This window comes from Ischnura elegans (genome assembly GCF_921293095.1).
Source record: "Ischnura elegans chromosome 13 unlocalized genomic scaffold, ioIscEleg1.1 SUPER_13_unloc_1, whole genome shotgun sequence".
Classification (NCBI taxonomy): Eukaryota; Metazoa; Arthropoda; class Insecta; order Odonata; family Coenagrionidae; genus Ischnura; species Ischnura elegans.
The window spans coordinates 7,069,014-7,096,414 of record NW_025791657.1 but is presented as its reverse complement, the minus strand read 5'-3'; the positions used below and the strand labels follow the sequence as shown (position 1 = coordinate 7,096,414).

The 27,401-nt window shown below is 37.5% G+C and overlaps 1 protein-coding gene across 1 annotated transcript in view; it reads left to right on the top strand.

Moving 5' to 3' along the window:
• Positions 1–27,401, top strand: part of LOC124172538 — a 50,905-nt gene that overhangs the window by 16,193 nt on the left and 7,311 nt on the right. The window contains exons 6-10 of the mRNA XM_046551984.1: positions 3,818–3,937; positions 4,865–4,993; positions 18,415–18,546; positions 22,145–22,217; positions 24,915–25,796. Of these exons, the coding sequence (XP_046407940.1) occupies positions 3,818–3,937; positions 4,865–4,993; positions 18,415–18,546; positions 22,145–22,217; positions 24,915–25,796 (1,336 nt within the window). The remainder of the gene's footprint in view (positions 1–3,817; positions 3,938–4,864; positions 4,994–18,414; positions 18,547–22,144; positions 22,218–24,914; positions 25,797–27,401) is intronic.

Here is a 27,401-nt window from a genome sequence, read left to right as displayed (position 1 = left end):
TACATTGGAAATATATTTCGGCATAAAGTTAAAACTATGGTTGCCATGGAGACCAAAAGATAACAGAAATCTAAAGTCACCAATCACGTACTATCCTGAAAATTTCGGGCAGGCACGGTCGGGCTTTTTGAACTCCCATGTTAAAACGAGGTAGCCTCCCCTCACCTCCCCCCGCTTTTTCCTTAGACGTCGTAGTTACGGTAACTTTCATAGATGGCAGAACTAGCAATTAGCGGAAAAACTGGTTATTCAATTATGTCATCCAGTGACCGCAGTAATAGTAATATTCGCATTTCCTGAAACACAAAACTTTTTGTTTCTTTTAAATAAAAACCTATATTAATTAAACTTTAAGTCATTTTTATTGATAAAAACAGTAATACATAAAAAACAAGGCAACATTAAAATTTGAAAAAGATCGCTGAAAAACGATAGATCACCACTTCAACGCCTAAAGTTCGAAACAGTCTTATTAAAAATGAAAATATACTAAGGCAATTAAACACCGTTACATTCAGGGATAAGGAAAGAAACATCGCTAACTCTAACACATTGAGCAAAAGACAGTTGTGAATGCAATGCATCAATAGGTGCAGGAGCAATGAATAGCAATCAGACAATTCGCTTAAACACTAGCATATGAAGTAAAAGTCAGTTCAACGCAGCATAACCATGCAAGACAATTAAATCGGCAAGCAGTCGGAGGCACTTCGACACAATCGAGAAAGGGCATTTGAGAATGCAATGTATTAAAATAGGTGCGTGAGCAATGAATATCAATCAAACAACTAGCTCAACACTGGCATATGAAGAAAATGGCAGTACACCACAGCATAACCATGCAGGAGAATGAAACCAACAGTCGGAGGCACTTCAACGCAATCAGCAAATGACAGTTGTAAATGCAATGCACTGAAAGGCGCGTGAGCACTGAATATAAATCAGACAACTGGCTTAAGCACTGACATACGAAGCAAAAGACAGTACACCACCTCCCATCCGAAATATGGGCACCACTACCCGAAACACTACGGTAGTGCTTCATTTTCACTTTATAAAAATAAAGACTTATCACACGGATCACGAGAGCTCCCCCCCACGATCAGCGGGACATCTTCCGCCCGGGGGCCCGTCAAAACCGGGTCGGTCCTTAAAACATCTGTCTCTTTCTCATTCAATAGCTAGGCCCTGCTGTTCCGAATACGATGCGGGGCAAAACCCCGACGTTTCTAAGGCCTGCGTGCTTCGTTGGGTTAAAGGATTTCTCGAGTCGCTTTGCCCAAATGGCCAAAATTCAATTTTGCCGACCGGGGCCGAGGCACGGAGACCCTCGCGCGATCCGTCTCGCCACTTCCCCATCGATCTTCGCTAGCCGGTGAGAGTCGAGTGACTCCACATAGCAGTCAAAACGCCAATACAAGGGGAATTCCACTCACGACAACACCGACGTCAAATTCCCTTAAGAAGAATAGATTATTGAGGATGGATGGCTTATGTGAGTAGATGCCTATCATATTGTTTGATGATTTTAATAATGATATCTATTGTGATAGATGGTTGATAAAATCGGCAAACAAAATACACACGAAAACGGAAAAAAGCGCCAATTTTCTTCTGAAAAGCTTGTATCTCGTGTGACATTCCATTAATAACGCTTGTTTGTATGAAAAAGCCCATTACAAGAACCAAATACTCCAGTGCTTCAATCACGACAACTTCCATATGTGATTATAGCATTCTACTTCATAGCCCTCAACGGAGGACCTCTTGAAGTCTCTATTGAACTCCAGAACGCCAGATGTGGTGAAAATTACTTCATCCATTATTCACAACTGAGATATACATCAGTATTTGCTTCACAAAATTGCTGAAAATACACCCGTATCGCTCACCGCTAGACTGTAGCGTCAGCATCAGTAAACAAGCCGGCCGATCATCTACGTCTCATTTCTGAAATTGGCCACCAGATGTGAGCTACTTTGATTCCTGTTGCGAATAAGCCATCGCACAGGCTGGGTACGGTCAATAGCAAATGAGAAAATGAGACATATCGATATAATTTCATTTAGATGTATCTTTATATAGAAACGTTGCTTATGAAAATAGTTTATAAGCATGTAGAGAACATTGCTGTTTAAGCAATCTGTTAGAACTTTTATCCCCGTAACTATGTAAATAAGTCTGAAGAAAGCATCTATCGAATGCACACCTGGATAGATAATATCTTCCACTCTAATCATTCGATCCGCTAGATTTTACTTTTGTCTGATTAAACACGTTAGCAGTAATATTATATTTGAATTTCATATTCATACTTTGAATAACAAAAAAGTTATTAGCGAATAAAGCGTATCTAAAGAGATTTGTATCGATTTAACTCTCACATAAATAAATCAGGTGGAATGGCCAGCATTGTAAAAGTTGACTTTTTTCATAACAGTTTTACCCTGAGAATTTCATTCGTCTAGCTTGAACGGTTGCCAAGTTATTCAAGATCGTGTACTTCACAAAACAATGGCGACTGTGATTTTTCATGTGCAGGATATTTTTTGGAATTTTATTATGAATCAACCAAGAGGTTTACGGGAAAATCAGGGTAAATCGTGAGGATATGAAGTACCCTCAACGGTTTTTCCACAAGATTCCAAATTTTCATATGGCACATGTCTCAAATCCAAGTTTGAAAATTCGTCATCTCAACAATGTAAAATTGAAAATCGTTTATTCCTCGGAATTCTTTCTACTTATGAATATTCCTAGATAGGCCCGAAAGAAAAGCATAGGAAATTTTCAAAAAATCATAAAAAATACTTTTTGACAAAATATCGCAAAGACAACCACATGAAAAAATCAACCAAAAAATCTAGTTTTCGTCATAGGAATTTCATTTTCCTTAGACATTCGTAAATACGCAATAAAAGGAAAAAATTCTTAGTCCCATAAGGCTCCCATCTTAGTTCAAGTTGATATATCTCGAAAACTAATCGACTTTTTCGCATTTTTGGAATTTTCCGCTGGATCACATCCGGTCCCCCTCCTTTGTATTTAATTTCAGCTCTCCAGCTCATCTGGAAGTGAGTGAGTGACTGGTTAGACATGCGATTGTATATATAAGGAGAAGATTCTGCTGTGTTGCTGTACATTTTAAAATTATTTATCTGAGCTTTTCTCCCTTTATATGCAGTATAACGTAGATTATTTAATTGAAATGATAAGTAGTAGACGATTCGCGGCAGTGTTTTTTAAGGTGTAAGGCATGCAAGCCTTAGGACCTGTTTAGTTAGAAAAAATGGCCATGTATAATCTTGATAATGCACATGTAGGGCAAGATCAGTTTATGCTGGGGCTGATGGTGTTCCAAGGGTCAGATGGCCCTGCAATGTCGATGAAACAAATGGCCCTTATTCTAAATAAATGTGAACAAATGGTGATAATAGCTTTATCTTTATTGATTGATGGAATTCAAGACTTTGAAGTCCTCTCCTACAATCAAGTTGAGAACATGCAAATATACCAAGGCCTGGACGGGGGAAGGCCACCAATTTGGGATTCGAACCTGTAATACTTGAGTCGAAAGGTGAAGATTTTACCCACTTCTACTGTGACTAGCACATTGAGAAGCATTCCACACCAAGGCGTGCAAAGTAAACTGGTCATGTCAGCCATTTCATTTTAGATGGTCTCTAAAATCTTATGCAAACATGATTTCAGCCAGCTGGAGTGGTCTCAGGTGAAAGAGAAGGTTTTATTGTTATTTTTTATAATTATTTACATTTTTATTTTTCCCCACTGATTGGCACCCAGCATTATCTTCTAGATATCTGTGAAAGAGGAGAACAAAGACCCTCTCAGATATGATAATTATCCTGAGATATACACACCGTATCCAGCTGCAATTTCAAGTAATGCTTTGGATCCATTGGCAACTGACGACTTGGTAAGTTCATGTTTGCTTTGTTAAGCATAGCTTTGCTACTACACAAATTTAGTCCTCCATGGATAAATTCAATATCATTTTCCATACTAAAAATGCCTTTTCCATTCCTTCATCAAATGATATAGTAAATGTTAGATGTGTCGTAAGTCTTAATTAGAACTTTCAGTGTTACTCATCATGTTGGTTAAAGAAAAGCTCCTCCACTATGTTGACATGCTAATTTTTTGCTAACCCCTACGTTTCCTGACCTATTTTGGTTGCTTTTTCAAGGAAGATTAAGGGAATCACAGTTCCTTAAGTTTTGGAAAATTGGACCAAGTGTTTTTTTAAGTAACAAAGAGATGTGTCATTCTTGACGAAATCATTCAAAATGAATGGGTCATTGCACTGAACAGAATGGGGGCATACAGCTGCTCAGATCACACACCTTTGCTCACTGAGTAAGTGATACCATCTTTGGAGAGGGTATTGGATGTTGGCAAACCAGGTTGGTTGTTGACAGGCATCAATTATTTTCTGTAAGCTGATTTTGATGGAGCATGCTATATGTTCAACTTTGATTGAAATAAAATATAATGGTTTCCTTAAATGGATGAAATCAACATTTTTGTCTGGACATGTAGACAAAAAGTCTTGGTTGCCGATGAATGATGTCATGAGACCATCATTTCTCAAAATATTGCTGATAAATTAGTTCTTCATTCTTGGGAAGATTTTCTTTTGGCTAATTGGCAAGGCAGAGTAACTTGGTGGCCTGCATTTTGTTGGTCAATACATTTATCATGCCTTCCTCTCTTGAGGTCAGAATACCAATTCAGGGAATTTTTCATTTGTGCATACATTTGATGTTTTGGTTGTGACAGTTTTACTTCTTGTGCCAATTGGAGAAAACCCATGGCAATTTAGTGTTAATTATCTTTTTATCAGAGTGGAATGGGAACATGTGGGTCCCCTTGTGTAAAAGTATATCAGATCAGTGATGATGGAGGAGGATATGTGCACAATGATAGCACAGATGGGGCCACAAATGGCCTTGTGGCCCAAGCCTCTGTTCAGGTAATCATAATAATAATAATAATTAGTGATGGGTCGGTTCGATTCCTCGATTCTCGGCCAAGAACCGGAATCGAAAACGAGTACTTGCCAAGGCGAAAAATCGATTCCGATTCCAGTATTACTTCAAACAACAAAATAAACGACCGCGTTTCCAACAGTCATTTGAATTTTCGCGCCACGTAATCGTAATAACAAAACACATATCTTCTTGGGATGTGCGAGTACTCGAAAATTCAAGTCGATCGAGTAGTTGGTACTCGACTCGAGCGTTTCGAGTCGCATTACGAATGTCGAGTCGAGTAGTTAAGTTTACAGTGCTTTCGAGGCTAGTAGGTCCAGCAATCTGCCGACAGGAAGCGCTATCATGAAACTCATGTAATAATGCAGTTTTTAAAGCCGATAAGTCATTCTAATGCCTTGGCCTGGTAGTTTCAGCTTGCCGAATACACTATATAGTTGTCGACGTGGGCGCCGAATACCTTTACGCCAGCCGCAGCGGCCGATCGTCTTCCTACCCGGCGCACACTGGTCTGAAATCGGAAAAAGCTGGAATAAAGTCCAAAATGACCTTTTTGGGGATAGAGACTTGAAACTCAGCGTAAATACTCATAAATCATTACCAAATATTGCTTTATATGCCATTTCACATAAATACGAACCTTTAGTGAGATACAGAGGCCCAAGCATGACCAATTTTTCAATGCCACGCGAGATATCGTTTTTCCTCAAAAAATCTTTGAATTTATCCAAGTGGTTTTGCGTTGGTGTGAGTTTTATGGAATATAAAACGCAATATTCCTTTGATCTGGTGCTTTGCCTATACTTTCAATGACTTTCGAAGATTTTGGCTCTCATCTGTCGGGTTTTACAACGCAAAATGGCCGACCCGTTTTTCACGTGAAATTTGACATAAAGTAGACATTATCTTTCGTTTTCGAAAAATATAACTCGGAAAATTTGAACCACAATATAAAGTAGAGATTTCTAAAGAGTACTAATAAGAAATCTTGAAAAAAAAGTTTGCGACGAAGGACATAAGAGCGATTTTTCAATCGCGCGTCAAGGCTGAGCTACACATTGCGGAACTTTAAGGCTCCCCAGCCGGCACAAACCATCAAATTTCTTTTTGGCAGCTGGATGTCATCCAGATGCAAAGAGTATGAGCGCATCCTTTCATATAGATGCCATCCATTTGCCGGTCCGCTGCCGAGGGGATGCGGAAGAGAGAGACCGCCGCACGAGAGATGCCGTGAGGATGAGGATGCACGAAAGTGCTGCCATCTAACTGTCGAAAATTGAACTCGGTCGAACTAATTTCCGATATTGCTTGTGTGGTTCTCTGTATCTCATGATTGTTTTACACCACTCGGGATAAATCATAGCACGTTTTATTTCAAGAGTATAACTTTAATGACTCAGCATAAAACAAGAGACAGGCGAACAAAGGAATACAGGTGTACACAAGACAACATATGAGAACTTAAGTACAACATTGCTATCCATCGGAGTCCAAAACAAACGGATGAATTCAAATCCAGGAGAGTAGAGGCCAATGAGTGCGCGAGGGTCGATACCGGGAGATTAGACAAAATTGCTGCAATGGTCAGAATTAAAAAATATCACTATAAAACACGCCCAACACAACACTCAATCTACGAGGTACAACATAGCTATCCATCGGAATCCAAAACAAACGCAGATTTCAAATCCAGGAGAGTAGAGGCCAATGAGTGAGCGAGGGTCGACACTGGGAGATTAGTCAAAATTGCTGCAATGGTCAGAATTATAAAATATCACTATAAAACACGCCCAACACAACACTCAATCTACGAGGCTCCAACACGTCGAGATAGGGAAAGATGGCTACCAGACAACAAGTCCATACCTACTGCTGTAGTCATTGGTATAGAGCGTTCCACATTTAGTTGACAGTATGGGCTCTTATGGAGAATCGTTTCCCATGTTAATCTCCGTAAGGCCAGGAGCGCGGTGTTGTCAATAACAGTACGAAAATTAATGTTGCGTTATGCACTGATTAAAAATTTTATTCTAATGTAGAAAGATATGCTGCATTCATTGGTTCTAATAGTTTTTCGCTAAAAATTATAACAAAAGCTATAAAAAACATTTCCTTAAATTTCCGTCAGAAACGTATATTTTTTTACTTTATCTTCTTCTCGCAATTTCTGCCTGACCGTTGTCTGTATTGAATTGAATCTTCTGCACAAAATTCTTCACACTATTTTATCTCTGAAGGTCTTCACCAATTGTACAAATATTTAGTTAAAATGTTGTTATGCCGACATATCACCCTTTAGGACAAGAAAATTTTGATTTTTGCAAGGTAAAAAGTAGTCGCTTACTAACTTACGTTTCTTACGTCGTAGGTACCAATATGCTGCGTATCAAATGTGAAGAAAACTACAAAGTTATTTTTGGTGAAAAAATAATTAACCTACATCAATTCTGAAGCGAGTTACAGGGTTTTGATCTTAAGAAAAAATATTACGGCGCCGCTGGGCCGGGCTTCTTGCTTTTTCTTGCGCGCAGAGGGAAAATTCTCGGGCGGAAAAGGAGTTTTTTGTCAATGCATACCATGAAATGTATTTATCTATTCGTTTGATATCCTAAACAGAGAATACTCATACGTCGTAATAGCAGTGTTTTTATCTGAATACAATGATACACGAAAGTAAGCAAGCGGCTTGGAAATAAAACGCTTTCGCCTTGGGCGTTTCGGTCCCATCGCGGAAACCAAGAAAGAGAATATCTCATAATCTGTACGAAACACTACCCCATCCAGTGCACGCCTTTTTCAAAAGGGGGCTTGGGTTTTTTCTGAGTTCCCTCCATAGGGTACCATAAAACCTGCACCAGAATCGACCGAAGGGACCGTGGGAAGAATTTACGAAGGCGTTCAGTTTGTCGTTGCATTTTTTTGGAGTGAATAAGTGTTGTGTGGTCTGCTGAATTTGAGAATTGTGAAGTGTGTTTTACACTTATCTCTGTTGTAACACGACCAATCAATATGTCCGATACAAAGAAGAGGATAAAAGGTGAGAAGCTCAGAAGCCGCGAAAGACAGTTGGTGCTCAAAATCTTCTCGTACTTAAATATCTCAGCACTAGAGAGGCCTGCCGAGAAGCTTCGAAGGCTACTGGGTGCTCGGAGTCCACTGTTTACAGAGTGAGAAAGGAAAGCTCCCGTGGTCCATTGGTAACTCCTTCAAAAACTAAAGAAATTAGACAGCCTTACAAAAATTCGAGAGCAGTGATTTTCGACGATTTTGTGAGCTCAGGAATTAAAAGGAAGGTACATGAATCCTTCGTGAAAAATATTCCTTCGACTTTAAAATCCATCTTAAACTCGGTATATATGGATAGTATTCTCCCAGATTACAATAGGACAACACTACATCGTCTTTTTTTGGACATAGGCTTCGTGTACGAACGCAGGGGGAAAATAATCATCATTATCGAAAGGGATGATATTATTCGTTGGTGGCACAATTAATTATTTAAGGCAGCTAAAAAATATCGTCGCGAACACAGGACGAGTGTATTCACAGGCGAAATTTGGATTAATGTTGGACAGATAGTGAACATTAGTTTGCGAAACAAACAATTAGAAAATCCGCGTCAAGCTTTCCTTGCTGGACTAAATACTGGGCTTGGCCCCCACTTCCCGAGGAGGACGATTTGCAATTATACACGCAGGAACGGAAAATGGGTTCATTTAAGGAGCATTGCATGTGTTTCTGTACAAAAAGAACTCAATGGATGAGCATGAAGAAGTGGGTGGCGAGTGTTACGAGAGATGGTTTGAGCACTCACCTCTTGCAAACTTACCCGAAGGATCAATTATAGTGGTAGATAATGCCTCTTATTACTCAAGGAAATTGGAATCCTTGCCTACTACAAAGTGGAGGAAAAAGAACATTAACGAAATTAGCTTTGAAGATGTCAGCTTGAAAAGAGATCTTTAATTTACAATACACCAAGTACTTACGGGAAAATTTTGAAAGATTGATGATGTCTTAAACAACATCGCCTTTCATGTAATACTAGCCAGATCCAAAAAATATTGCATTATATGGGAGGAATAGAAATTTGGTCTCATTCAGGAGTGGCGATAATTTTTATTATCCTTCAATTTATTGTTATTTTTTACATTACAGATTATTCACTATTCAGCTTGTGCATTGAATAAGTACATGCAAAAAATAACAAAAGACTTTTCCTTTTATATTGCAGCAAAGGTATAGTAATTTACGCTAAAAAATTCCTTAATTTACGCCGTCTTTCGTGCGATCCCTAACTCCTTTTTGAACTAAACCATTTTGGCGCCATATTATGTGTGGTTGCATACGCTGTTAGGATGCCTGCCGGCGGAGCGGAAGCTTGGCAACACTGTTATCCATAAGGCCCGTACTGTCAACTAAATGTGGAACGCTCTATAGTACCGTATGTTCGTGAAAATCTTGAATACAATGAATAATTATAATAATAATACTAGTTCTTCAAATTTTATAATAATTAATGCGAGGATTTGCAGATATTTTTAAGTATAAAACCACATCATGAAAAATATGGCATACATAGGCTTAACTAGCAAAGGATGACAGAAGGATATTTGGTACTCTAACGCATCCTGTCACACATTGCATCCACTTCACATATAGATGCAGTATGGGCTGTGCCGGCTGGGTCGGTAACTGAGGCCGATTTTTCAAGTTTTTTAAAACATTTGTCTTGAAAATTGTCATTTAAAGCATAGATAATCGTCTTTATAGACTTATAACACTAAACTGAGGATGTTAAAAAGGATTATATATAGATCGACTTGACCATTTAGCGCATTACTTGAGTGAAAATACTAAGGATTGGGTTTTTTTGGAACCATCCCACGCATAAGAAATATGCCTCGGGCATTGAAGTAAAGTGAAGAGATTAAGTCAGCATGCTTAAGATAGAGAAAAAAGAACTATTTCCGTGAAAGGCAACAACCGATACCCTTTTTCCCTTTCCACCTTCGCCGAGGTGAGTCGCGCGGTAGGGGGAGTTTTCACACAACAAGGCTCTTTTAGTCTTTTTTATTACTGCGACTGTCCGATGTGATATTCATTTGTAGAGTTTAGTTTCTTTCTTGAACTTAAAAAAAGCAAGAGATTTTAAGGTTGATTAAATGACGTGAGAAGTATAGCATTTTTTTGGCTCTACAAAACTAAAGTTTAGTTCTATATAGTTGTTCGCTTCGACCACTTGAATTCCATGAAGATTCAAGATCCAAAAAATCATTGATATAATTTTTGATAAAAATTCCAAAGTCTCCGAAATCTTGCAATTTTGGTGGGAAAGTACTTGCCCAATAACACACATGTGTAGCAAAAGGCAATTTTCAGGCAGGCAGTAATACTGTAACATGGAGACGTCAAAACCTGCTGGCTGAGCATATAGAATAAGGTTTTTCTGCTTGAGAATTTGAAAGGGCCAAATATTACATGATTCATATACGTAGTATGTAATCTTTATTACAGCTATGAAAATTTCTGTACTCAGGTATGTTCTGTTTTGAAATTAAGCTATTATATTTTAATTACATAGTGATTATTTGAAAGATGCTTTTGTCAACTGACTCCTTCACAGAGTAATATTTTTCCAAGTGGTTTTCTTGTTGCCTGGAATTAAGTGATATTTTTCTTGGAGCCTATGGCATCAAAATCGATGGAATCGGTATCGGTAGAATCGGAATCGAAATGTCAGAATCGGAATCGGGATCGGAATCGATAAAATTTTGGAATCGACCCATAACTAATAATAATAAATCTGTAATACTGGATACATGTAGAACAGTTAGATTGTTTTTAAATGAATTGTAACTTGAGGCAGCGTCTTGGCAAGGCCCGATGCTGGCAGACCTCCAAGTAAATCTTGTGGAATAAAGAATAAAATAATAATAATATTTACATTGGTCCAGTGATTTGTTTGGACAAATATAGGGCATGTCAGTGAGTATGTAAGACACAAAAACAGCACTAAAGAGAAAAGAAAAAAAATGTTTTTATGAAGAAATTCATAATAATTATAAATATAATTTTTTGCACAAACATTAGGAGAAGACATTTATGCACATGTATGAGGTAATATAGTCAATTTTTGAAGTAGAGTGAGTCATGCTGTTTAAGCAGACATTTTACCTATAACCTATAATATCCTCGTATGAATTTTGAAGACTATTCTATAATTGGTTTTAGAGCCCCAGTTGAGGATACTAGACATCACATTCAGGTAGAATTCACTATAATAAATTGACAATAATACATCAATAACTAATTTCTCTGATAGAATAAAAAAAACAAGTAGATGTTATTTTCCTGTATAGCTTCTGAATTTATTGCTCCAAGGAGACTTGATTATTATGTTTTACACCCAGATAAGGAGAACTGTGATTATGTGGGTTTCGTATCAGTTTTTACGGAGATAAGTTAGTGTAGAGCTGGTTGCATACACCGTTGAGTCCCATGAATTGGTAAACCTTAAAATTAAGTAAAATTAGTAAGATTAGTGTTTAAAAAAGTTATATTCGTGTGCTTTAAGTTATACACCAGGGTTCCCACGTAACCGTGAATAAGCGGTGAAAAAGCCTGGCGAAAGCCGTGAATTTTATAATGCAGTTAGAGTGGGACCCCTGTACGCATTTAATACAGTTACTACCCACGATGCACCCCTAAAAAAGCACAAAAAAAAATTTCGCCATTAAATCTTAGAAATCTCTCAAACCTGAATGTAGAACTACCATTGGCAGATTGGCATACGTAAGTATGATATAATTGGAATATAAAACCGTCAATAACTTCAAATATAAAAGTTGTCATGGGAATAAAACAATAATGGGTTGTTGATTTTCACGAGAGAGAGAGAGCATGGAAGTTTTCATAATTTTTTAACGTCAAAAGATTAAGAGGAAGAATAAAAAAGTGAAAAAAACTGTTAGTTGTGATAAGAAAATTAATTCTACCGCTGCATCACGACAATATTATAAGAAAAATCGATATTTCGATCATGTTTTTAGGCCGAGTCATGTGCAGACCCTGCCCAGGCACTTATCTGCGCACGTGTATTCGAAGCACAATTATTAATTGGTCCGTGTTCCATGACAGCACATTGACCTTAAACCTGTGTTTGGAAGACATTAACCCTGGCAAAAAAATTAGGTACTTCTTCACTTCCATGCCACCCTGCTCCCTCCATTTTTGCAACCACACCCTTTAGCCGGACCTGAATTTCGCTAACGATAGGAGACGTCATGAGAAGTAGCACTTTGATTGTGCGTTTGCATTCAAGGTATCTGTCGTGTTTGTTACATATTTAGTTTACGTGCGACGGATGATTGTTACGTGATCAATATTTCTGCCTAAAATGCCTAATGTACAAACTGTGAATTTTATGACATTAAAACCGTGAATTTTATATTGTAGTTAGAGTGGGAACCCTGTACGCATTTAAAACAGTTACTACCCACGATGCACCCCTAAAAAAGCACCAAAAATTTAAATGTTATAGTAATAGTGATTTCACGATCGTTTGAGGCTTACTTCTTGTACGTAAAGAATTCCGCTTAATGGGTCCACCGGTTACTTGGGGCGGACGCTTAATTGGGGCAAATCTTGAAGAACCGAATCCAATTGAAGAATATCCCAGAGTTTTCTCCGCTTAATTGGGACAGCATGCCGCTTTATTGGGCCGTGAGTCGGCGACATTGACTCTATGCTCGCGACGAAATTAAAATTTTTTCGTATCAGAATACTGTTTATTAAATTTTCCTTCAAAAATTTAGTCTTATTTTTCTCAAGTGTACCTATTCTTGCCTTAATCTTAAAACTCTTGTTCTTATATCATCCGTGTGAGGAATCGGATGCTGTTTCCCGACCATGAGACCTCATTCAACGTAGTGATGTGTTCAAGAGGAGAGGACTCCTGTGGCAGGCTATAGGTGATAGAATGAGCCCGGGATAGTTAGAGCTGATGACACCCGTGGTGAGGGTGTAAGAGCGAGTACGGGCCAATTTCTAGGAATTACAGGCTGATTTTGAACAGAGGAGACAGTACTAGGCGAACAATTTTGCTAAAAAAGAGCTTTTTGTTCGCAGCATCTTGAACAAAATTCAACTTACTCATGAAATCTATCCTTTCAATTCCTTTTCCTCTGTACAACTGAGTAGTCACTATCGGAAAATTACGTTTCTTCGTTCCTTTCTCTTTTTCCCATCACTCTCCCAGTAGTCTATGCATGCACAAAAGACATTTTTTTCTTCACTTGTACCTAGTCATCTGTGAACTAACAGTCTAAAACCAGTTTAAATGGTGCGCATATTTGGTGGGATATATCTCGTGCTCTACGATCTAAGTGAACCTAGGATAAGTGATATTGTTTTAATTCTGAGATTCAGTGACGCTCCATTTCTTGAATAATATGCCACGTTAAGACCTTTTACTCGCTGAAATTTGCTATACTCGACAAAAATACAAGCCTGACACATTTTTTATGTCATTCTTCCATTCTTATAAAATTAGTCATTCTTCCATTTAAATCAACCGGGAGGCAGCTTACATCCCTCTTGGCCTGCCAGTTTGTACCCGAAGGTTCACGCACCGGGAAAAGTTCAAAGTGTGTCACAGCCCCGAAACACTATCACGATTCACACCACTTTTTTCAGTTAACCTGTTTAATACCGTAATAATTATTTGTTTTATGTCATCACTGAATTTATTTTAAAAGGTAACTATCGTCAAACAAGGAAAATAAAAAATACCAACATATTTTTGTGATTTTACAAAGCATAACATAACTTAATTAATTTCTTGAATTATTGGGGGGGCTCCGCCCCCCCAAACGAATTATTGAGGGGGCTCGAGCCCCCTCAGGCCCCATGGAGTCGGCACCTATGACCATATTACACAGGCAACAGTGAAGCTGAAGGTGATGATGGTGATGGAGAAGAAATCGCACCTGACCGTAGCTAAGTGATAACTCTGGATGCAAGGAGGTTCATTTAGGGTTTACGACTCTTCTTCATGTAAAAGGCAACGAAGATAGCCCAAAGTCGTCATTGGATTTCTGTACCGACTTGGGTCGTACGACGAGGATGACGAGAATGCTGCAGAGAACATTAACAAATTCCTTGGACGAGGAGATACGATTTGAAATGAAAGTACTTGCATGTTTAGGAATTTAAGGAATCGCATATTATTAACTAATTAACCGTGAATATTTCTTCAATAGGAGTTAGTAAATGACATTCATCCAGAATCCCGTGAGACTGTGAAAAATATTTTCAACTAAGATTACTATCATTCTTAAAAATTTTATTAAATTAACTAATCTCGCTGATTTATTAAAGAAATTAATAGTTTAATAAACTTTGTTTGCATTATAACCATTCTTTAGTCTTCTTTCTATCATTTCACAGTTTGTTAATGTACATGTATGGGATAATACGTCGTTAAAATTTTCTGGGTGCTCGTCATGTTGAATTAAAACTTTTGGGCTATGTCGCCGCGTCAGATTTTGGGTGGCCCCAACGTTTCCCGACCGATGCTGGTCGCTTTCTCAAGGGAATCTGAAGAGGTGGGATTTAAAATTGGTATATATAGGTATATGTGTCAGGTGGTGGGAGGAGGAGAGTGAGAGGTTGGAGGAGTAGGTTGTCGATTATTTTTGCCGATTACGGGTTGCCAAGTACGGCTGATTTTAAGGCCAGTGTCTCTGTTGAAGTTGTTTTTCTCCTCTTTAGATATTTCTATTGCTTCTCTTACGAGTCTCTGTTTAAAGCCTTTCACTCTCGCAACAATTTTTGCTTCCTTAAGGTCGATTGTGTGGCCCAGCGCTGCGTGTTCGGCTACCGCGGACTTCGTTGACTGCCCCAGTCGAATTGCTCTCTCGTGCTCCTCTAGACGTGTTTTAACCGATCTGCCTGTTTCGCCGATGTAGTTCTTCCCACAGGTCTGGCAAGGAATTCGGTATACCCCTTCGACTTGTAGTGGAGTTCTATCCTTGACGGTTTTCAATAGATGTTTTATCTGTACGTGAGGCGAGAATATTTTCCTTATCTGGAACACTTTTTGCTTGCATAGAATATTAGTCAAAGTAAACAATAATAAGGGCAACAATATCCTGAAGCAATTCAAATTACACCTAAATCTCAGTCACATTGAAGCATTAGACAAATATTCGTTCACACGGTAGTATTGATCTTTTACTTGTGACTAATCCTGCATTTTCTTGATGAGATGAGTTTTTTCTTTTTCGGGTACTATGATAGATAATTGTACAATTTATTGCATGTCAATGTATAACAAAAGCTGTTAAGATTTGAATATTACAGAAGTGTATGTGTTGAGGAGGTGTGTAGATATTTATCAATGCTATAAATAGGAATCATTATTTTTTGTGTACCCACAAAGCTTTTTCTATATTTCTGTATCTATGTCTTTAACCCTCATATGGATTCTCTGCGCCTTAGCGGCGCTCGTGGTTTTAAAAGTGGTGTAAAAATTTTCCATTCCAATGGATAATTCTGAAATTTTCAGTAGTCTATTTTTTCTGCCTTCTTCGTCTACGTACAAAATTTTGTTTGCATAGTGTTGATAGTTTACATTTTATTGGCCTCTAATGAAAAAAGTTACGTCGTTGGATTTACTGCGCCGCTGCGGCGCTCAGTATTTTCTCGTCGCTACGTCGTGGACAGCACTCTCAATGTTAATGTAAGAGCAATTATGTTTCGTATGAAATGCTATAATCTATTTATAATCATATTATTTAATTTTCTCAACTTTATAAACAAAATTTAATTGTTAAACAAAAGGAAAATATAACTATACTAATTTTGCTTTCTATTTTCGCTAAGAATTGTAATGTTTGCCTCGGTATGATGTTCATTCATAAAACTTCATATTTTTACAAGAATTATTCGTACAAACTCATGGCTAAAGTTGTTTTTTCCTGGGCCTCCGACTTAGTTTTCCTAGGGCCGATTATTTCCTCGTCGCTACGTCAGGGACTGCACTCTGAACGCTAATGTCAAAGCAATAATGTTTCATATGAAATGCTATAATCTATTTTAATCCTATTATTTAATTTTTAACTTATAAACCAAGTGAAATTGTTTAACAAAAGGAAAATATTACAATACCAATTGTGCTTTCTCTTTTAGCTAAGAATCATTACGTTTGCTTCGTTATAATGTTCATTGACAAAACTTCATCTTTTTGCGAGAATTATTCATAGAAACTCATGGCTATTCAAAGTTGTTTTTCCATGGCTTCCGACTTAGTTTTGCTTGGGCACCTTCTCCGCTCCGCGTCCACGTTACTGCCGTGGTGATAGTCAGCTTTGGGTAAATACTAGAGTGACTCGGTTTAGAATTACTCCAAGCAGCAATTCTAAGAAAAATTTAACACAATGCATTATCCGAATTCGTAGAATAATGCTTCCTCACCGTTGGGTGAATATTTCTCGCTGAATGAGTAACTGTAACTTACCAAGAGATTCAGAAGTTTCACCGACTACCGTGAAGAACACATCGCACAGTTATTGTTATATGTCTTGTACTTTTCATTCGAAAAAAATCCCTTTGCGGCTACGATAGTCTATACAAAATTGCTGGCGTTTATATAGCTACTGATGACGTGACAGTTTACCATTGAGGTGAAATAAAGATAACTACCCAACTTATTTCGTGATAGAAAATAATTTCTCTTTCCTGACGATGAGTTTAGACTTTACATGGTAAAAATCGTTTCATTATGAATAGATGAAAAGACAATTTACCATGAGGTGAAAATTTGTAAACATATATCTCGTTTCTATGTGTACTGAAATGTACAGATGTTTTATGCATTGGGGGTGTTACTAACGTAAAGGGATGAGTGAGAAGGAGAAAGGAGAAGGAATGCCAGGAGGTTGTTTTGAGGTGAAGGGGCGGTAGTGTGTAGACTGCCAAGGATCGGGGAATACCCAGATCGTTAGGACAGGTAGGAGTAGAAAATCCTTATCGCAAAAAAGGTTGGGAGTGCAAGGAGGCAATTAAATACAAAAGCCTGCTTTTTCTTCATCCTTCTAACGCTGCATGAAGGACAGGGAACAAAAGCCTTGTCAAAACGCCCCGCGGTGGCCCTCCCTTCATTCCAAGAAGGTCCAGCTCGGTGGGTCATTAGGGTGGTGAGAAGTTCAATCAAGTTTTGTGGGAGGGGGTAAGAAGGTGGTGAATGACGAATAAGGGAGCTTAGTGGGAAAGTATGGAGAGTCTCAATGTTTGGGTCAGTGAAACGCTAAGAAAGGAAACGGAAAGAAAATTTAAGGGAAGTCCTTCCAAAGTGAGGGTATTTTTGTCACCCCAGAGCATATTATCATCAGTTTCTCACGCAGATTTGGACGAAAAAAAGGCAGCTGCTCATTCTCCTCTACCACCAATAACACATACTTCTAAGAATTTTTTTTTTTTTGGACTTCCCACCAATCCAGGAGTAAAACCTAATCTTATGCACTCCCACGCAAAACATTTACCCGTCCATATCTAAGGAAACCTTTCGCTTGGGCTACACGTCCCCAGTGGGGGAATGGGGCTCCGTGGTAGGAAAAGAGTACCGACTCTTCTAGCTCCATCTCCAAAGAAGCGTTGAGTTCTTTGACACGCCGCTTATCATCCCATATTATTTATATTTCAAAAGCCATAAGACTTGATTTTTTTAATTTCAGGACATAAGCTCCCAGAATATTCGTAAGATTTGTCTTGATCGCCAGAATCTTGTAAAAATCACGAAAGTTACACTCGTCTCTTCACACTTAGCCTACATCTGTTCCGTTTAATAACTTATCTATTAACGTTTAATAACTTATCCTTCTATATACACTGCAAAGATATAACATATGGGTGGACGCATTGAAGCAAAATTATGTCATATGGGCATAAACGAATTTTATTTGGTCATCATTTTTAGCATTTAGATACATAAAATTATAAACAATATAAACATTAAAAAGCGGAGTTTGCCGAGCTCTGCATATCAGAAAAATATTTCAAACAACAATTACTCACGAAATTAAAACTTTCACTCAAAAATAACATACAAAGGGAACTGAAATAAAGAGCATTACGGCAAGAAATGGAAAAGAATGCAGCGTTCAATTTTTTTTGTTATTACTTCAACAATAAGGGTTTAAATCTAGCAAAACACGGTAAGAAATAAACATAATAGATGTATTTACCATTATCAATCAAAAAATTTGTAAATTCAGGCTAACTTTGAAAGATAATAGCAAAAAATGACGCGGCGCCGCTGCGGCGCCGAGAATCCAACGACGTAACTAATTTTGTAAATCCATATGAGGGTTAATGATGCTGATTTTGGACTCATATTCAGGTACAGGCCTCAAGATCTTCCCAAGGCGATGAGGTGGATGCTGAAGGCACAAGAGCCGTTGTGATAGACCGTGATACTCTGCTGGTTTTGGCCAAGATCGAACTGTCTCCCAAGGAGACTGATGCCACTGAGGTAAGAATGAAATTCACATTCAATTAAATTAATGGATTTGAGTGACATTTGGGAAAAATCCTCAATTTCAAGTACTGTAAACTCGGGCACTTGAGCCCAGATTTTGAAGCCTTTATCATTGTTTTCAAAAATGGTCACAACGTATTGTAAACGATGCCCCTTGGCATGGTTCATGGGTACCTTTAAATCAGCATTCACAAGGTAAGGAGAACTGATTCATAATCGTGCGTGATAACTTGTGCTAAGAGGAATAAGGTCAATCCACGACGCCGTGAATTAAATATTCACTCAGCCAATAGTGAATGAAGACGCTGCAGGAGCCAGCCGAGGAAATCATCCCATCATTAAATCACCAGACCCATTAGTGAAGCACATAACCTACAGGGACTTCAGAAATTTTGACCACTCCAAATTTCTCTCCGACCTGAGTAATAAAGACTGGGATGCAATAGCGAATGCAATATCCCCAAATGATAAAGTAGAAATTTTCAATACTAACGTTATAGATACATTTGATTTGAACGCTCCTATTCGCACTATTCGTGTGACCCACCCACCAACTCCATGGATAACACCCGAAATAAAGACGGAAATTAAGCGAAGGAACTATGCCCGAGCATTATATAGAAGGTATGGTGACCCTGATGCCTTTGCATCGTACAAAGCCCTGAGAAAGTTTACGAATAAAAAGATTCGTGAAGCAAAAAATAAATACTATCACGCGCTTTTCTCAGAATGCCAGAGTGCAAAAAATACATGGAAGCATTTGCGAAATCTCGGAATCGCTACAAAACATAAAGACGATAAGTTAAACATACATCCAGACATCATAAACAATTACTTCTCTCTCAGAAAGAAGGCAATTCTTCCCCAAACCTCCATCAGCAATGAGGCTGTTGATCTTGATAACCAGTTCTTCTTTTCACACGTGAAACTTACAGAGGTCACTAAAGCATGTAAAAACATCACTACAAACGCTAGAGGCTATGATGAAATTCCTATAGATTTTATTAAAAAGGTATTACCTATGTTACTACCTGTTCTCTTAAATATCTTTGACTCCTCTCTACAACTAGGTATATACCCAGATGTATGGAAAAGAACCTTTTTACGGCCAATTCCTAAATGTCCCAAACCTTCCAATCCGAGTGACTATAGACCAATAGGATTACTATGTGCCACAGCTAAAATACTTGAGAGAATCGTATTTGATCAAATAAGTGCGTATATCACCGACCGTAACATACTCGACCCAAGACAATCTGGTTTCAGGAAGGACACAGCACACAAACTATACTTCTGCGCCTAACCTAAGACATATTAAAAGCAATGGATAATAGACAGTTAACTGTGCTTGTTTTGTTCGATTTTTCACAAGCATTCGATTCCGTTAACCACACTCTCCTATTGCAGAAGTTAAAAGCATAAAATTTCTCAAATAGTGTTGTTAAATGGTTCCGATCATATCTTTCCGAACGAATGCAGGCTGTAATAGGGAAGGACGGAGTAACATCTACTTGGCAAAATGTGGACACAGGAATGGTTCAAGGTTCTGTTCTTAGCCCATTACTATTCTCCATTTTTATCAACGACCTACCGAAATGCTTAATTCACTCACAATATTTTCTCTATGCCGATGACTTTCAAATATACCTTCATGCAACTCCTGAAAACCTCATACAAGCTATAGATAAGCTGAATACTGATATTGAACATATTAGCACGTGGGCTGAGACTAATGGTCTGAAACTAAATGAAAATAAATCAAAAGCCATTATATTTAGCAGTAGAAACCTTTCCCTCAAAATAAATCTTAACCACATCCCAGAAATCATGGTTAAACATCGACCTCTCCCCTATGAAGAGCAAGTAAAAAATCTGGGGGTAATTATGGACTGCAATTTAAATTGGAATGCGCATTGCATAAATGTTAAGAGTAGAAGCCATAAAACGCTTTATTACTTATACAAGACAAAGCGCCTGTTGCCCACAAACATACGAAAATCCATCGTAAATGCTCTCATTTTTCCCCATTTTGATTACTGTTGTGGTGTGCTAAGTAATATTAATGAAGAAACAAATAACAAATTGCAGGTAACGATGAATGCTTCACTGAGATTCATATATGATCTAAAGCGTTGGGATCATATTACAGATGCTTACAGAAAACTACAATGGCTTAAAGTCAAGGAAAGACGCCTCTATTTGTCTATGGTTTCTGCCTTTAAAACTTTTAAATCCAGCTGTCCTCAGTACCTATTCAACTCTTTCACTTTTAAAAAGAACATAATAAGTCGCTTAACGCGCTCCCAGCATATTGATCTACAGATTCCCCAGCACAAAACCGAAATATATCATAAATCTTACGTAGCTACAGTATCAAGGCATTGGAATGCACTCCCGGAAGATATTAAATCAAGTCAATCTTTAACTAGTTTCAAAATTAAATTATTCAAACACTTAATTCTAAAAACTGAGCACATTGTGTCCTAAATTTAGTTTTAATTTAGCGCATTGTTATTAATAATATGTACGATATGTCAATTCCTCCTGTGTATGAGTGTAAATTTATATATTTCCTGTAATTAGTAATCAGACTTAGGATGTCCCAATTGTATGCTACTATGTACCACGGTACAGTCACTTGTTCTTTTATACTTTGTGAACTTACTCTATGTTTTTCAAAAAATTCATTTTGCCCCAGATCAACAGTTTCATGTTTCATGCCTTGTTATGTATCGAGTGGAAGTTATTGTTGCTATGGGGAAGATACTATTTTTTTCTATTCTATGTAATATTTCTGCTGTACCTAAGTCTTTGTTATTTTTTATTTATTACCGTCTTCTTATCATATAAAAAAAAGCTAAATTTTTATTTCTGTAAAGTCTTTAGGACCTTGAAGGTCTACGATAATAAACGTTTATTATTATTATTATTATTATTATTATTATTCTTTATTCCACAAGATTTACTTGGAGGTCTGCCAGCGTCGGGCCTTGCCAAGACGCTGCCTCAAGTTACAATTCATTTAAAAACAATCTAACTGTTCTACATGTATCCAGTACTACAGATTTTTGAATGTTATATATATTGTGTTTCTTTTTATTTTTAATTGTTCAATTCCAAAATTGAGTGATGAATGTATTATGTTAGGTTATGTTGCTATGATTGTTCGTTTGTATGACTGCCGCGCCGCCATTGGAATTTGGTGGCCATTTTTTAAACTAATCCCTATACTCACTTTTAATTGAATAGACGGATAAATAATTGTAAATTTAGTGTTTTAATAATTTTTCCTGGGGTTTCAGACAATTTTATAGAGGGGGTCTTCATTAGACTTTTTGCCGTATCTCGTCTCGTTCACCCCAAACATTTGTATAGGTGAGTGAATGAATGAGTGGTCGTTAAGGGGCTTCATGATAAATAGATTAGGACAGTATATTATTGGAGAGTGTTTAGGATTAATGTTGGTGTTGTAACTTCATATGTTATTCTATTCAAGCCAGAGATTAACAAGAATTTAAGATTTTTGTTTCATTATTTTATGATTTTTGAGATGTATTTGTATTTAGTAAATCTGAAATCTACTTGCTTTCAGCCTACTGATACAGAGAATGGAGAGCTGATTCAGGATCACTCAATGGCCATGGAGTTTATGACAGAGGCGGAAGGTGAGTGATCTTCAGTGTTTGAAAATTACACTTCACAGAAAAGACTTGTAACTAATTCTGATTAGGCCGAGTCCAAAAACGGCGTATCAGAATTCAATCAAATTTTGAATTTGATTTTTTTTGGGTTTTATTTCTACACCCTATTTTACAAAAGCTTGTTTTTCCTCAATACATATTATCTTTAAGTTCACTGAAAATTTTATTTTTTCATGAAGCCTGACCCCGGGTCCTCGGTGTGACAACTGAGGACTTTAACCACTGGACTAATGCTCGCCCTTTGCAAGGTGGCTCTTATGCATAAATGTATTTGAACTTTAAATGTTTAACTCCATTACAGTGCAAACTATTTGGTTATAAATCCCCATATGGGGGCTATTTCAAGAATAGTTCCCAATGGACTATGTATAACACAAGAAAATTTAATTGAAATCTGAGACCCTGTTTTTAGACACTTCCCTTGTGAAGGATGTAGTATCTGTATTTGTCATCCATGTATACATTCTTTAGTTTATGATTTTTAGTTCTGCTTGAGAATGTAATCAGGTCGGCAAATATCTAGTAAAATTTTTGTCATGCTTCAATGACATTAACCAATATATGCAGTCATGTGCATTCATATGGGAATTCCAGTGTACTCCACGTAAAAATTTTATCTTTAAGACTGGGTAATAGAAAAAAATTCCCAATATATCATTTGTGAAGAATACTAAGAATAAGATTCCAGTTATGTACCATATCAATTGAAGCCTCCTTAGACAAAATGAACATGGAACTTGTTGAAATGAGCTGAACTGGTTTTTTTCAGTTTTAAAATGATGGTAAAATTTTGCTTTGATACAACTCCAATCAATTCACTGTTTTTTGCAACTGTCCTTCAATAAGCCTAACGGTTATTCATAGAAAAAGTGGGATGTGGAAAACAAATAGTTCGGCTACAAATAGGATTAACTCATTTTCAATACCTTATGTGCCGTAGTTGTAGTTCTGCAGAGTAATGAAAGTGGGTTACCAGGCCTTGCTTACTTATTCTCTTTAGCTAAGATTTAAAGGTTATTGCTTCATCCAAATTGTAAAAGGTAGAGCAGTGAAATACAAGGCATCGCCATCTTTAAGGGTGGATATGAGAAGTTTGAATAATTTCGATGTTAATTTAACTTATAACTGTTAAGTTTATCTTTTATTAGGATGTTCTTGTGGTATTTTGTACATTGCTTCGCATTCTAAGTACTTTGAGTTTTGTGAAAATTCAGTCTGGACGTATACAAAATTAAAATATCATTGTGATGATTGCTTATGAAAATCGATAAATTATAAGGGAAATATTAGGAAATGTGGACAACCTGGAAATCAGATATCTTAACCGATTAAAAGCTTTTTCATCTGAAGTCTGTGAATTGACGAAGTGAGGAAATTAAATAGGTATTCTTACAGACTTGCTCATGAATCAGGCTTCATGCTGATTGCTTGCTAGGCCAAATCTATGGTGAATTCAACCCTTATACTGGGTCAGCAAGTGAAATCAGACGATTGTATATGGCCCTCTTACGGCGTCGGGAAGTAGTGTGGGGGAAAGGCTACTGATATGTTACAAAATGTACTGTCTACCATTTCAGTGCGCCTTTGCATGCAAAGCCTTTTATCAAAATGTTGGACGCATTGTGCAAACATAACAAGTTTTTTGTGATGTTAACATTCTGCATACTTCGTCTGTTCTGATGGTTTTTTTAAACCAATCCATCCTGAACCGTCCATGCTCTCAAACTAAGACTGGCAGAAAGATATATCAGCGGCACTGTGAGGGCGCATTCAAGGAGAGAGTTAGAACCATTGCCACTCTTCTCAGATAGGGTGTGCTTTCACTGAGCAATTATATAAAATTTCGGATCCAGATCCGATGCCTTCCGCAACTTTGGATCCAATGTATCCAATGACGGGCAATTACCATGGATATTTGGATATGCGGCATCCCATCTACCATGCCTAATGTTAATCTAGGTATGAGATCATTAATATCCCATCCCTTTATACTTGAAATAATTTGATAAATAATGCAAGGCGAAGTGGTTATGAAAATTTCGTTAGAAATATAAAGGTGTGCCACTCAGAGAATTTGATCTTCATTTACTGCTATTGTTGTTCATACAGAAATTTAATACATGTTGTTCTTGGAGGTAGGTTCTTATAATATGCCATTTTTGCACCTCCATCTTCATCTCTATGATTTTTTAAGCTGGCAATGATTTTTTGTGAGCTTTAATTACCCTCTAGCCCCTCTGCTACCTTTGCATTTCTATATTACATATTTTAAGGTTTGTAATGTAATGAAGTATTTGTTTTTTTATAATAATGATCATTGTTTCAATTCAATGTTATATGTATGTTTGCGATTTGTAAATTGAGTTTATGATTACCTCTGTGCATAAAAAAGTGCATTGAGGTGTTTCGTGGCGTAGATACTTGAGGTTAGTATGCAACATTTTGCTAATTTTCTCTAGCAGTGCCGCTTCATTTGTGAAGAAATATATGGAGACCACCGTATAAAATTAATTGACACCTTGATATAAGTATAGCATCTAACCGAAGGATCGGTTAAACTAGCTACCTTGATATCTGTCTAATGGCTGTTATAAATTAGTTCAAAGAAACATAGATTTCTTGCCTGACTTTACTTATTTTTAATGTGAAATTCTTTTCTAGAGTCCCCAGCTCCTCAAAGAGCCTCAGCCTTGTTTGCAGTCCTTGAACCAAAGATTAGAGCATCACATTCAAAGAAAGGAAAAAAGGTGATGGATAAAGACACTAAGAAATGTGATACCTTGCTTGCTGATAAAATAACAGTGTGCTCAAATCCTATTGATGGACGGTTACATTCGAAATCTAGACATGCGTCTAAAATCAGAGGGGATAGAGCAACAATGACTATTGCTGAGAAGAGAGGTGGTTGTGATAATGCAGAGACAATTAAGTTTTTCAGGAGCACTGAGAATGGGAAGAATGCCCCCAAGACAGCCGTAAGGGAAAACAAAGTGAAAAGTACTTGCATGATCAAAAATCCTGGGAAGCGTGCCAGTTCCAGGGAAAAATCTTATCATTGCTTCAACTGCAGAGATGCATTCAATGCCAAATCTGATCTCATTAAGCACCTCGAGATTCATTTCGGTTCCGGATTTTTGGTTATTGATTCAAATTTGTCAATCGGAAAAGATTCGTCCCACAAAACCGTTGTTTCTATAAGAGAAACTAATACTTCTTGTCAGCCCATCTCTTCCAAGAGTTTAAATCATCTGATGTGTAAAAGCCAAGGAGTGAGACGAAAAGAAAACGGGCTTCTTAAGGTTAACTTTGGAGGATCAAGGGAGAATAAAAATGTGTACGAGGAGAGGAGAAGCTTTATTGTAGATGGGAAATCAAGCACAGTTGTTCCACACACAGCAAAGACCTCTTATTCCTGCAGTGAATGTGAAAATTCTTTCTCTGAAAAAGGCAGCCTTGTACGTCACATTCGGACTCATACGAAGGAGAAACCTTATTCCTGCGGTGAATGTGATAAGTCTTTCTCTCGAAAGGACATCCTTATATGTCACATTCGGACTCATACGAAGGAGAAACCTTATTCTTGCAATGAATGTGATAAGTCCTTCACTCAAAGGAGCACCCTTGACAGTCACATTCGGACTCATACGAAGGAGAAACCTTATACTTGCAATGAATGTGATAAGTCTTTCTCTTTAAAGAGTTACCTTGTCAGTCACATTCGCACTCATACGAAGGAGAAACATTATCCTTGCAATGAATGTGATAAGTCTTTCTCTCAAAACGGACACTTTGTCCGTCACATTCAGACTCACACGAAGGAGAAACCTTATTTTTGCAATGAATATGACAAGTGTTTCTCTCATAAGAATACCCTTGTCAGTCACATGCGGACTCATACGAAGGAGAAACCCTATTTGTGCAATGAATGTGATAAGTCTTTCTCTTATAAGAGTCAACTTGTCCGTCACATTCGGACTCATACGAAAGAGAAACCTTACTCATGCAGTGAATGTGATAAGTCTTTCTCTGAAAAGAATAACCTTCTCTGTCACGTGCGGACTCACACGAATGAGAAACCTTATTCTTGCAATGTATGTGATAAGTCTTTCTCTGTAAAGGGAAACCTTGTCGACCACATTCGGACTCATACGAAGGAGAAACCTTATTCTTGCAATGGATGTGAAAAGTCTTTCACTCAAAGGAGCACCCTTGTCAGTCACATGCGGACGCATACGAAGGAGAAACCTTATTCCTGCTGTGAATGTGAGAAGGCTTTCTCTCGAAAGAACGCCCTTGTGTGTCACATGAGGATTCACACGAAGGAGAAACCTTATTCGTGCAATGAATGTGATAAGTCTTTCTCTCGAAAGGACATCCTTATCAGTCACATTCGGACTCATACGAAGGAGAAACCTTACACTTGCAATGGATGTAAAAAGTCTTTCACTCATAAGAGCACCCTTGTCAATCACATGCGGACTCATACGAAGGAGAAACCTTATTCTTGCAATGAATGTGATAAGTCATTCTCTCGTAAGAGTCACCTTGTCAGTCACATTCGGACTCATACGAAGTAGAAACCTTATTCTTGCAATGAATGTGATAAGTCTTTCTCTCAAAACAGCCTTCTTGTACGACACATTTGGTTTCATACTAAGGAAAAACCTTATTCGTGCAATGAATGAGAAAAGTCTTACACTACCAACAAAACCTTGTCTTGCGCATGCGAGTACATCGGAAAGAAGCTTTTTTCTTTAAATGAATGTGATAAGACTTCCTCCTGATAGATCCACCTTTTCTTTCATTTGGAAATACACAGGATTACGTCTTAGTGGTCTAATTAATTGGTATTCCTTATCAATGTCAATCAATATTTGTCAAGGGTAATAATTCTTATTATTACGAGTACTGCTTGTATGAAAAGCAAAAACCTCCCATAATGTTGAAAATTATAAAAAATATTCAGTTAGGCCTGTGATCTTATTTCATTAATGTTCAAGTATATTTATTATCCTATATTTTCAAGGACTAAATAATTTATTACTGTGTATTAACCACTAATTTTTTAACTTGTTGAAAATTATTTACATTTAAATGTAAGCCATGCATTTCAAAACTATCGATACGAACTCTAGGCACTTAGTGGAG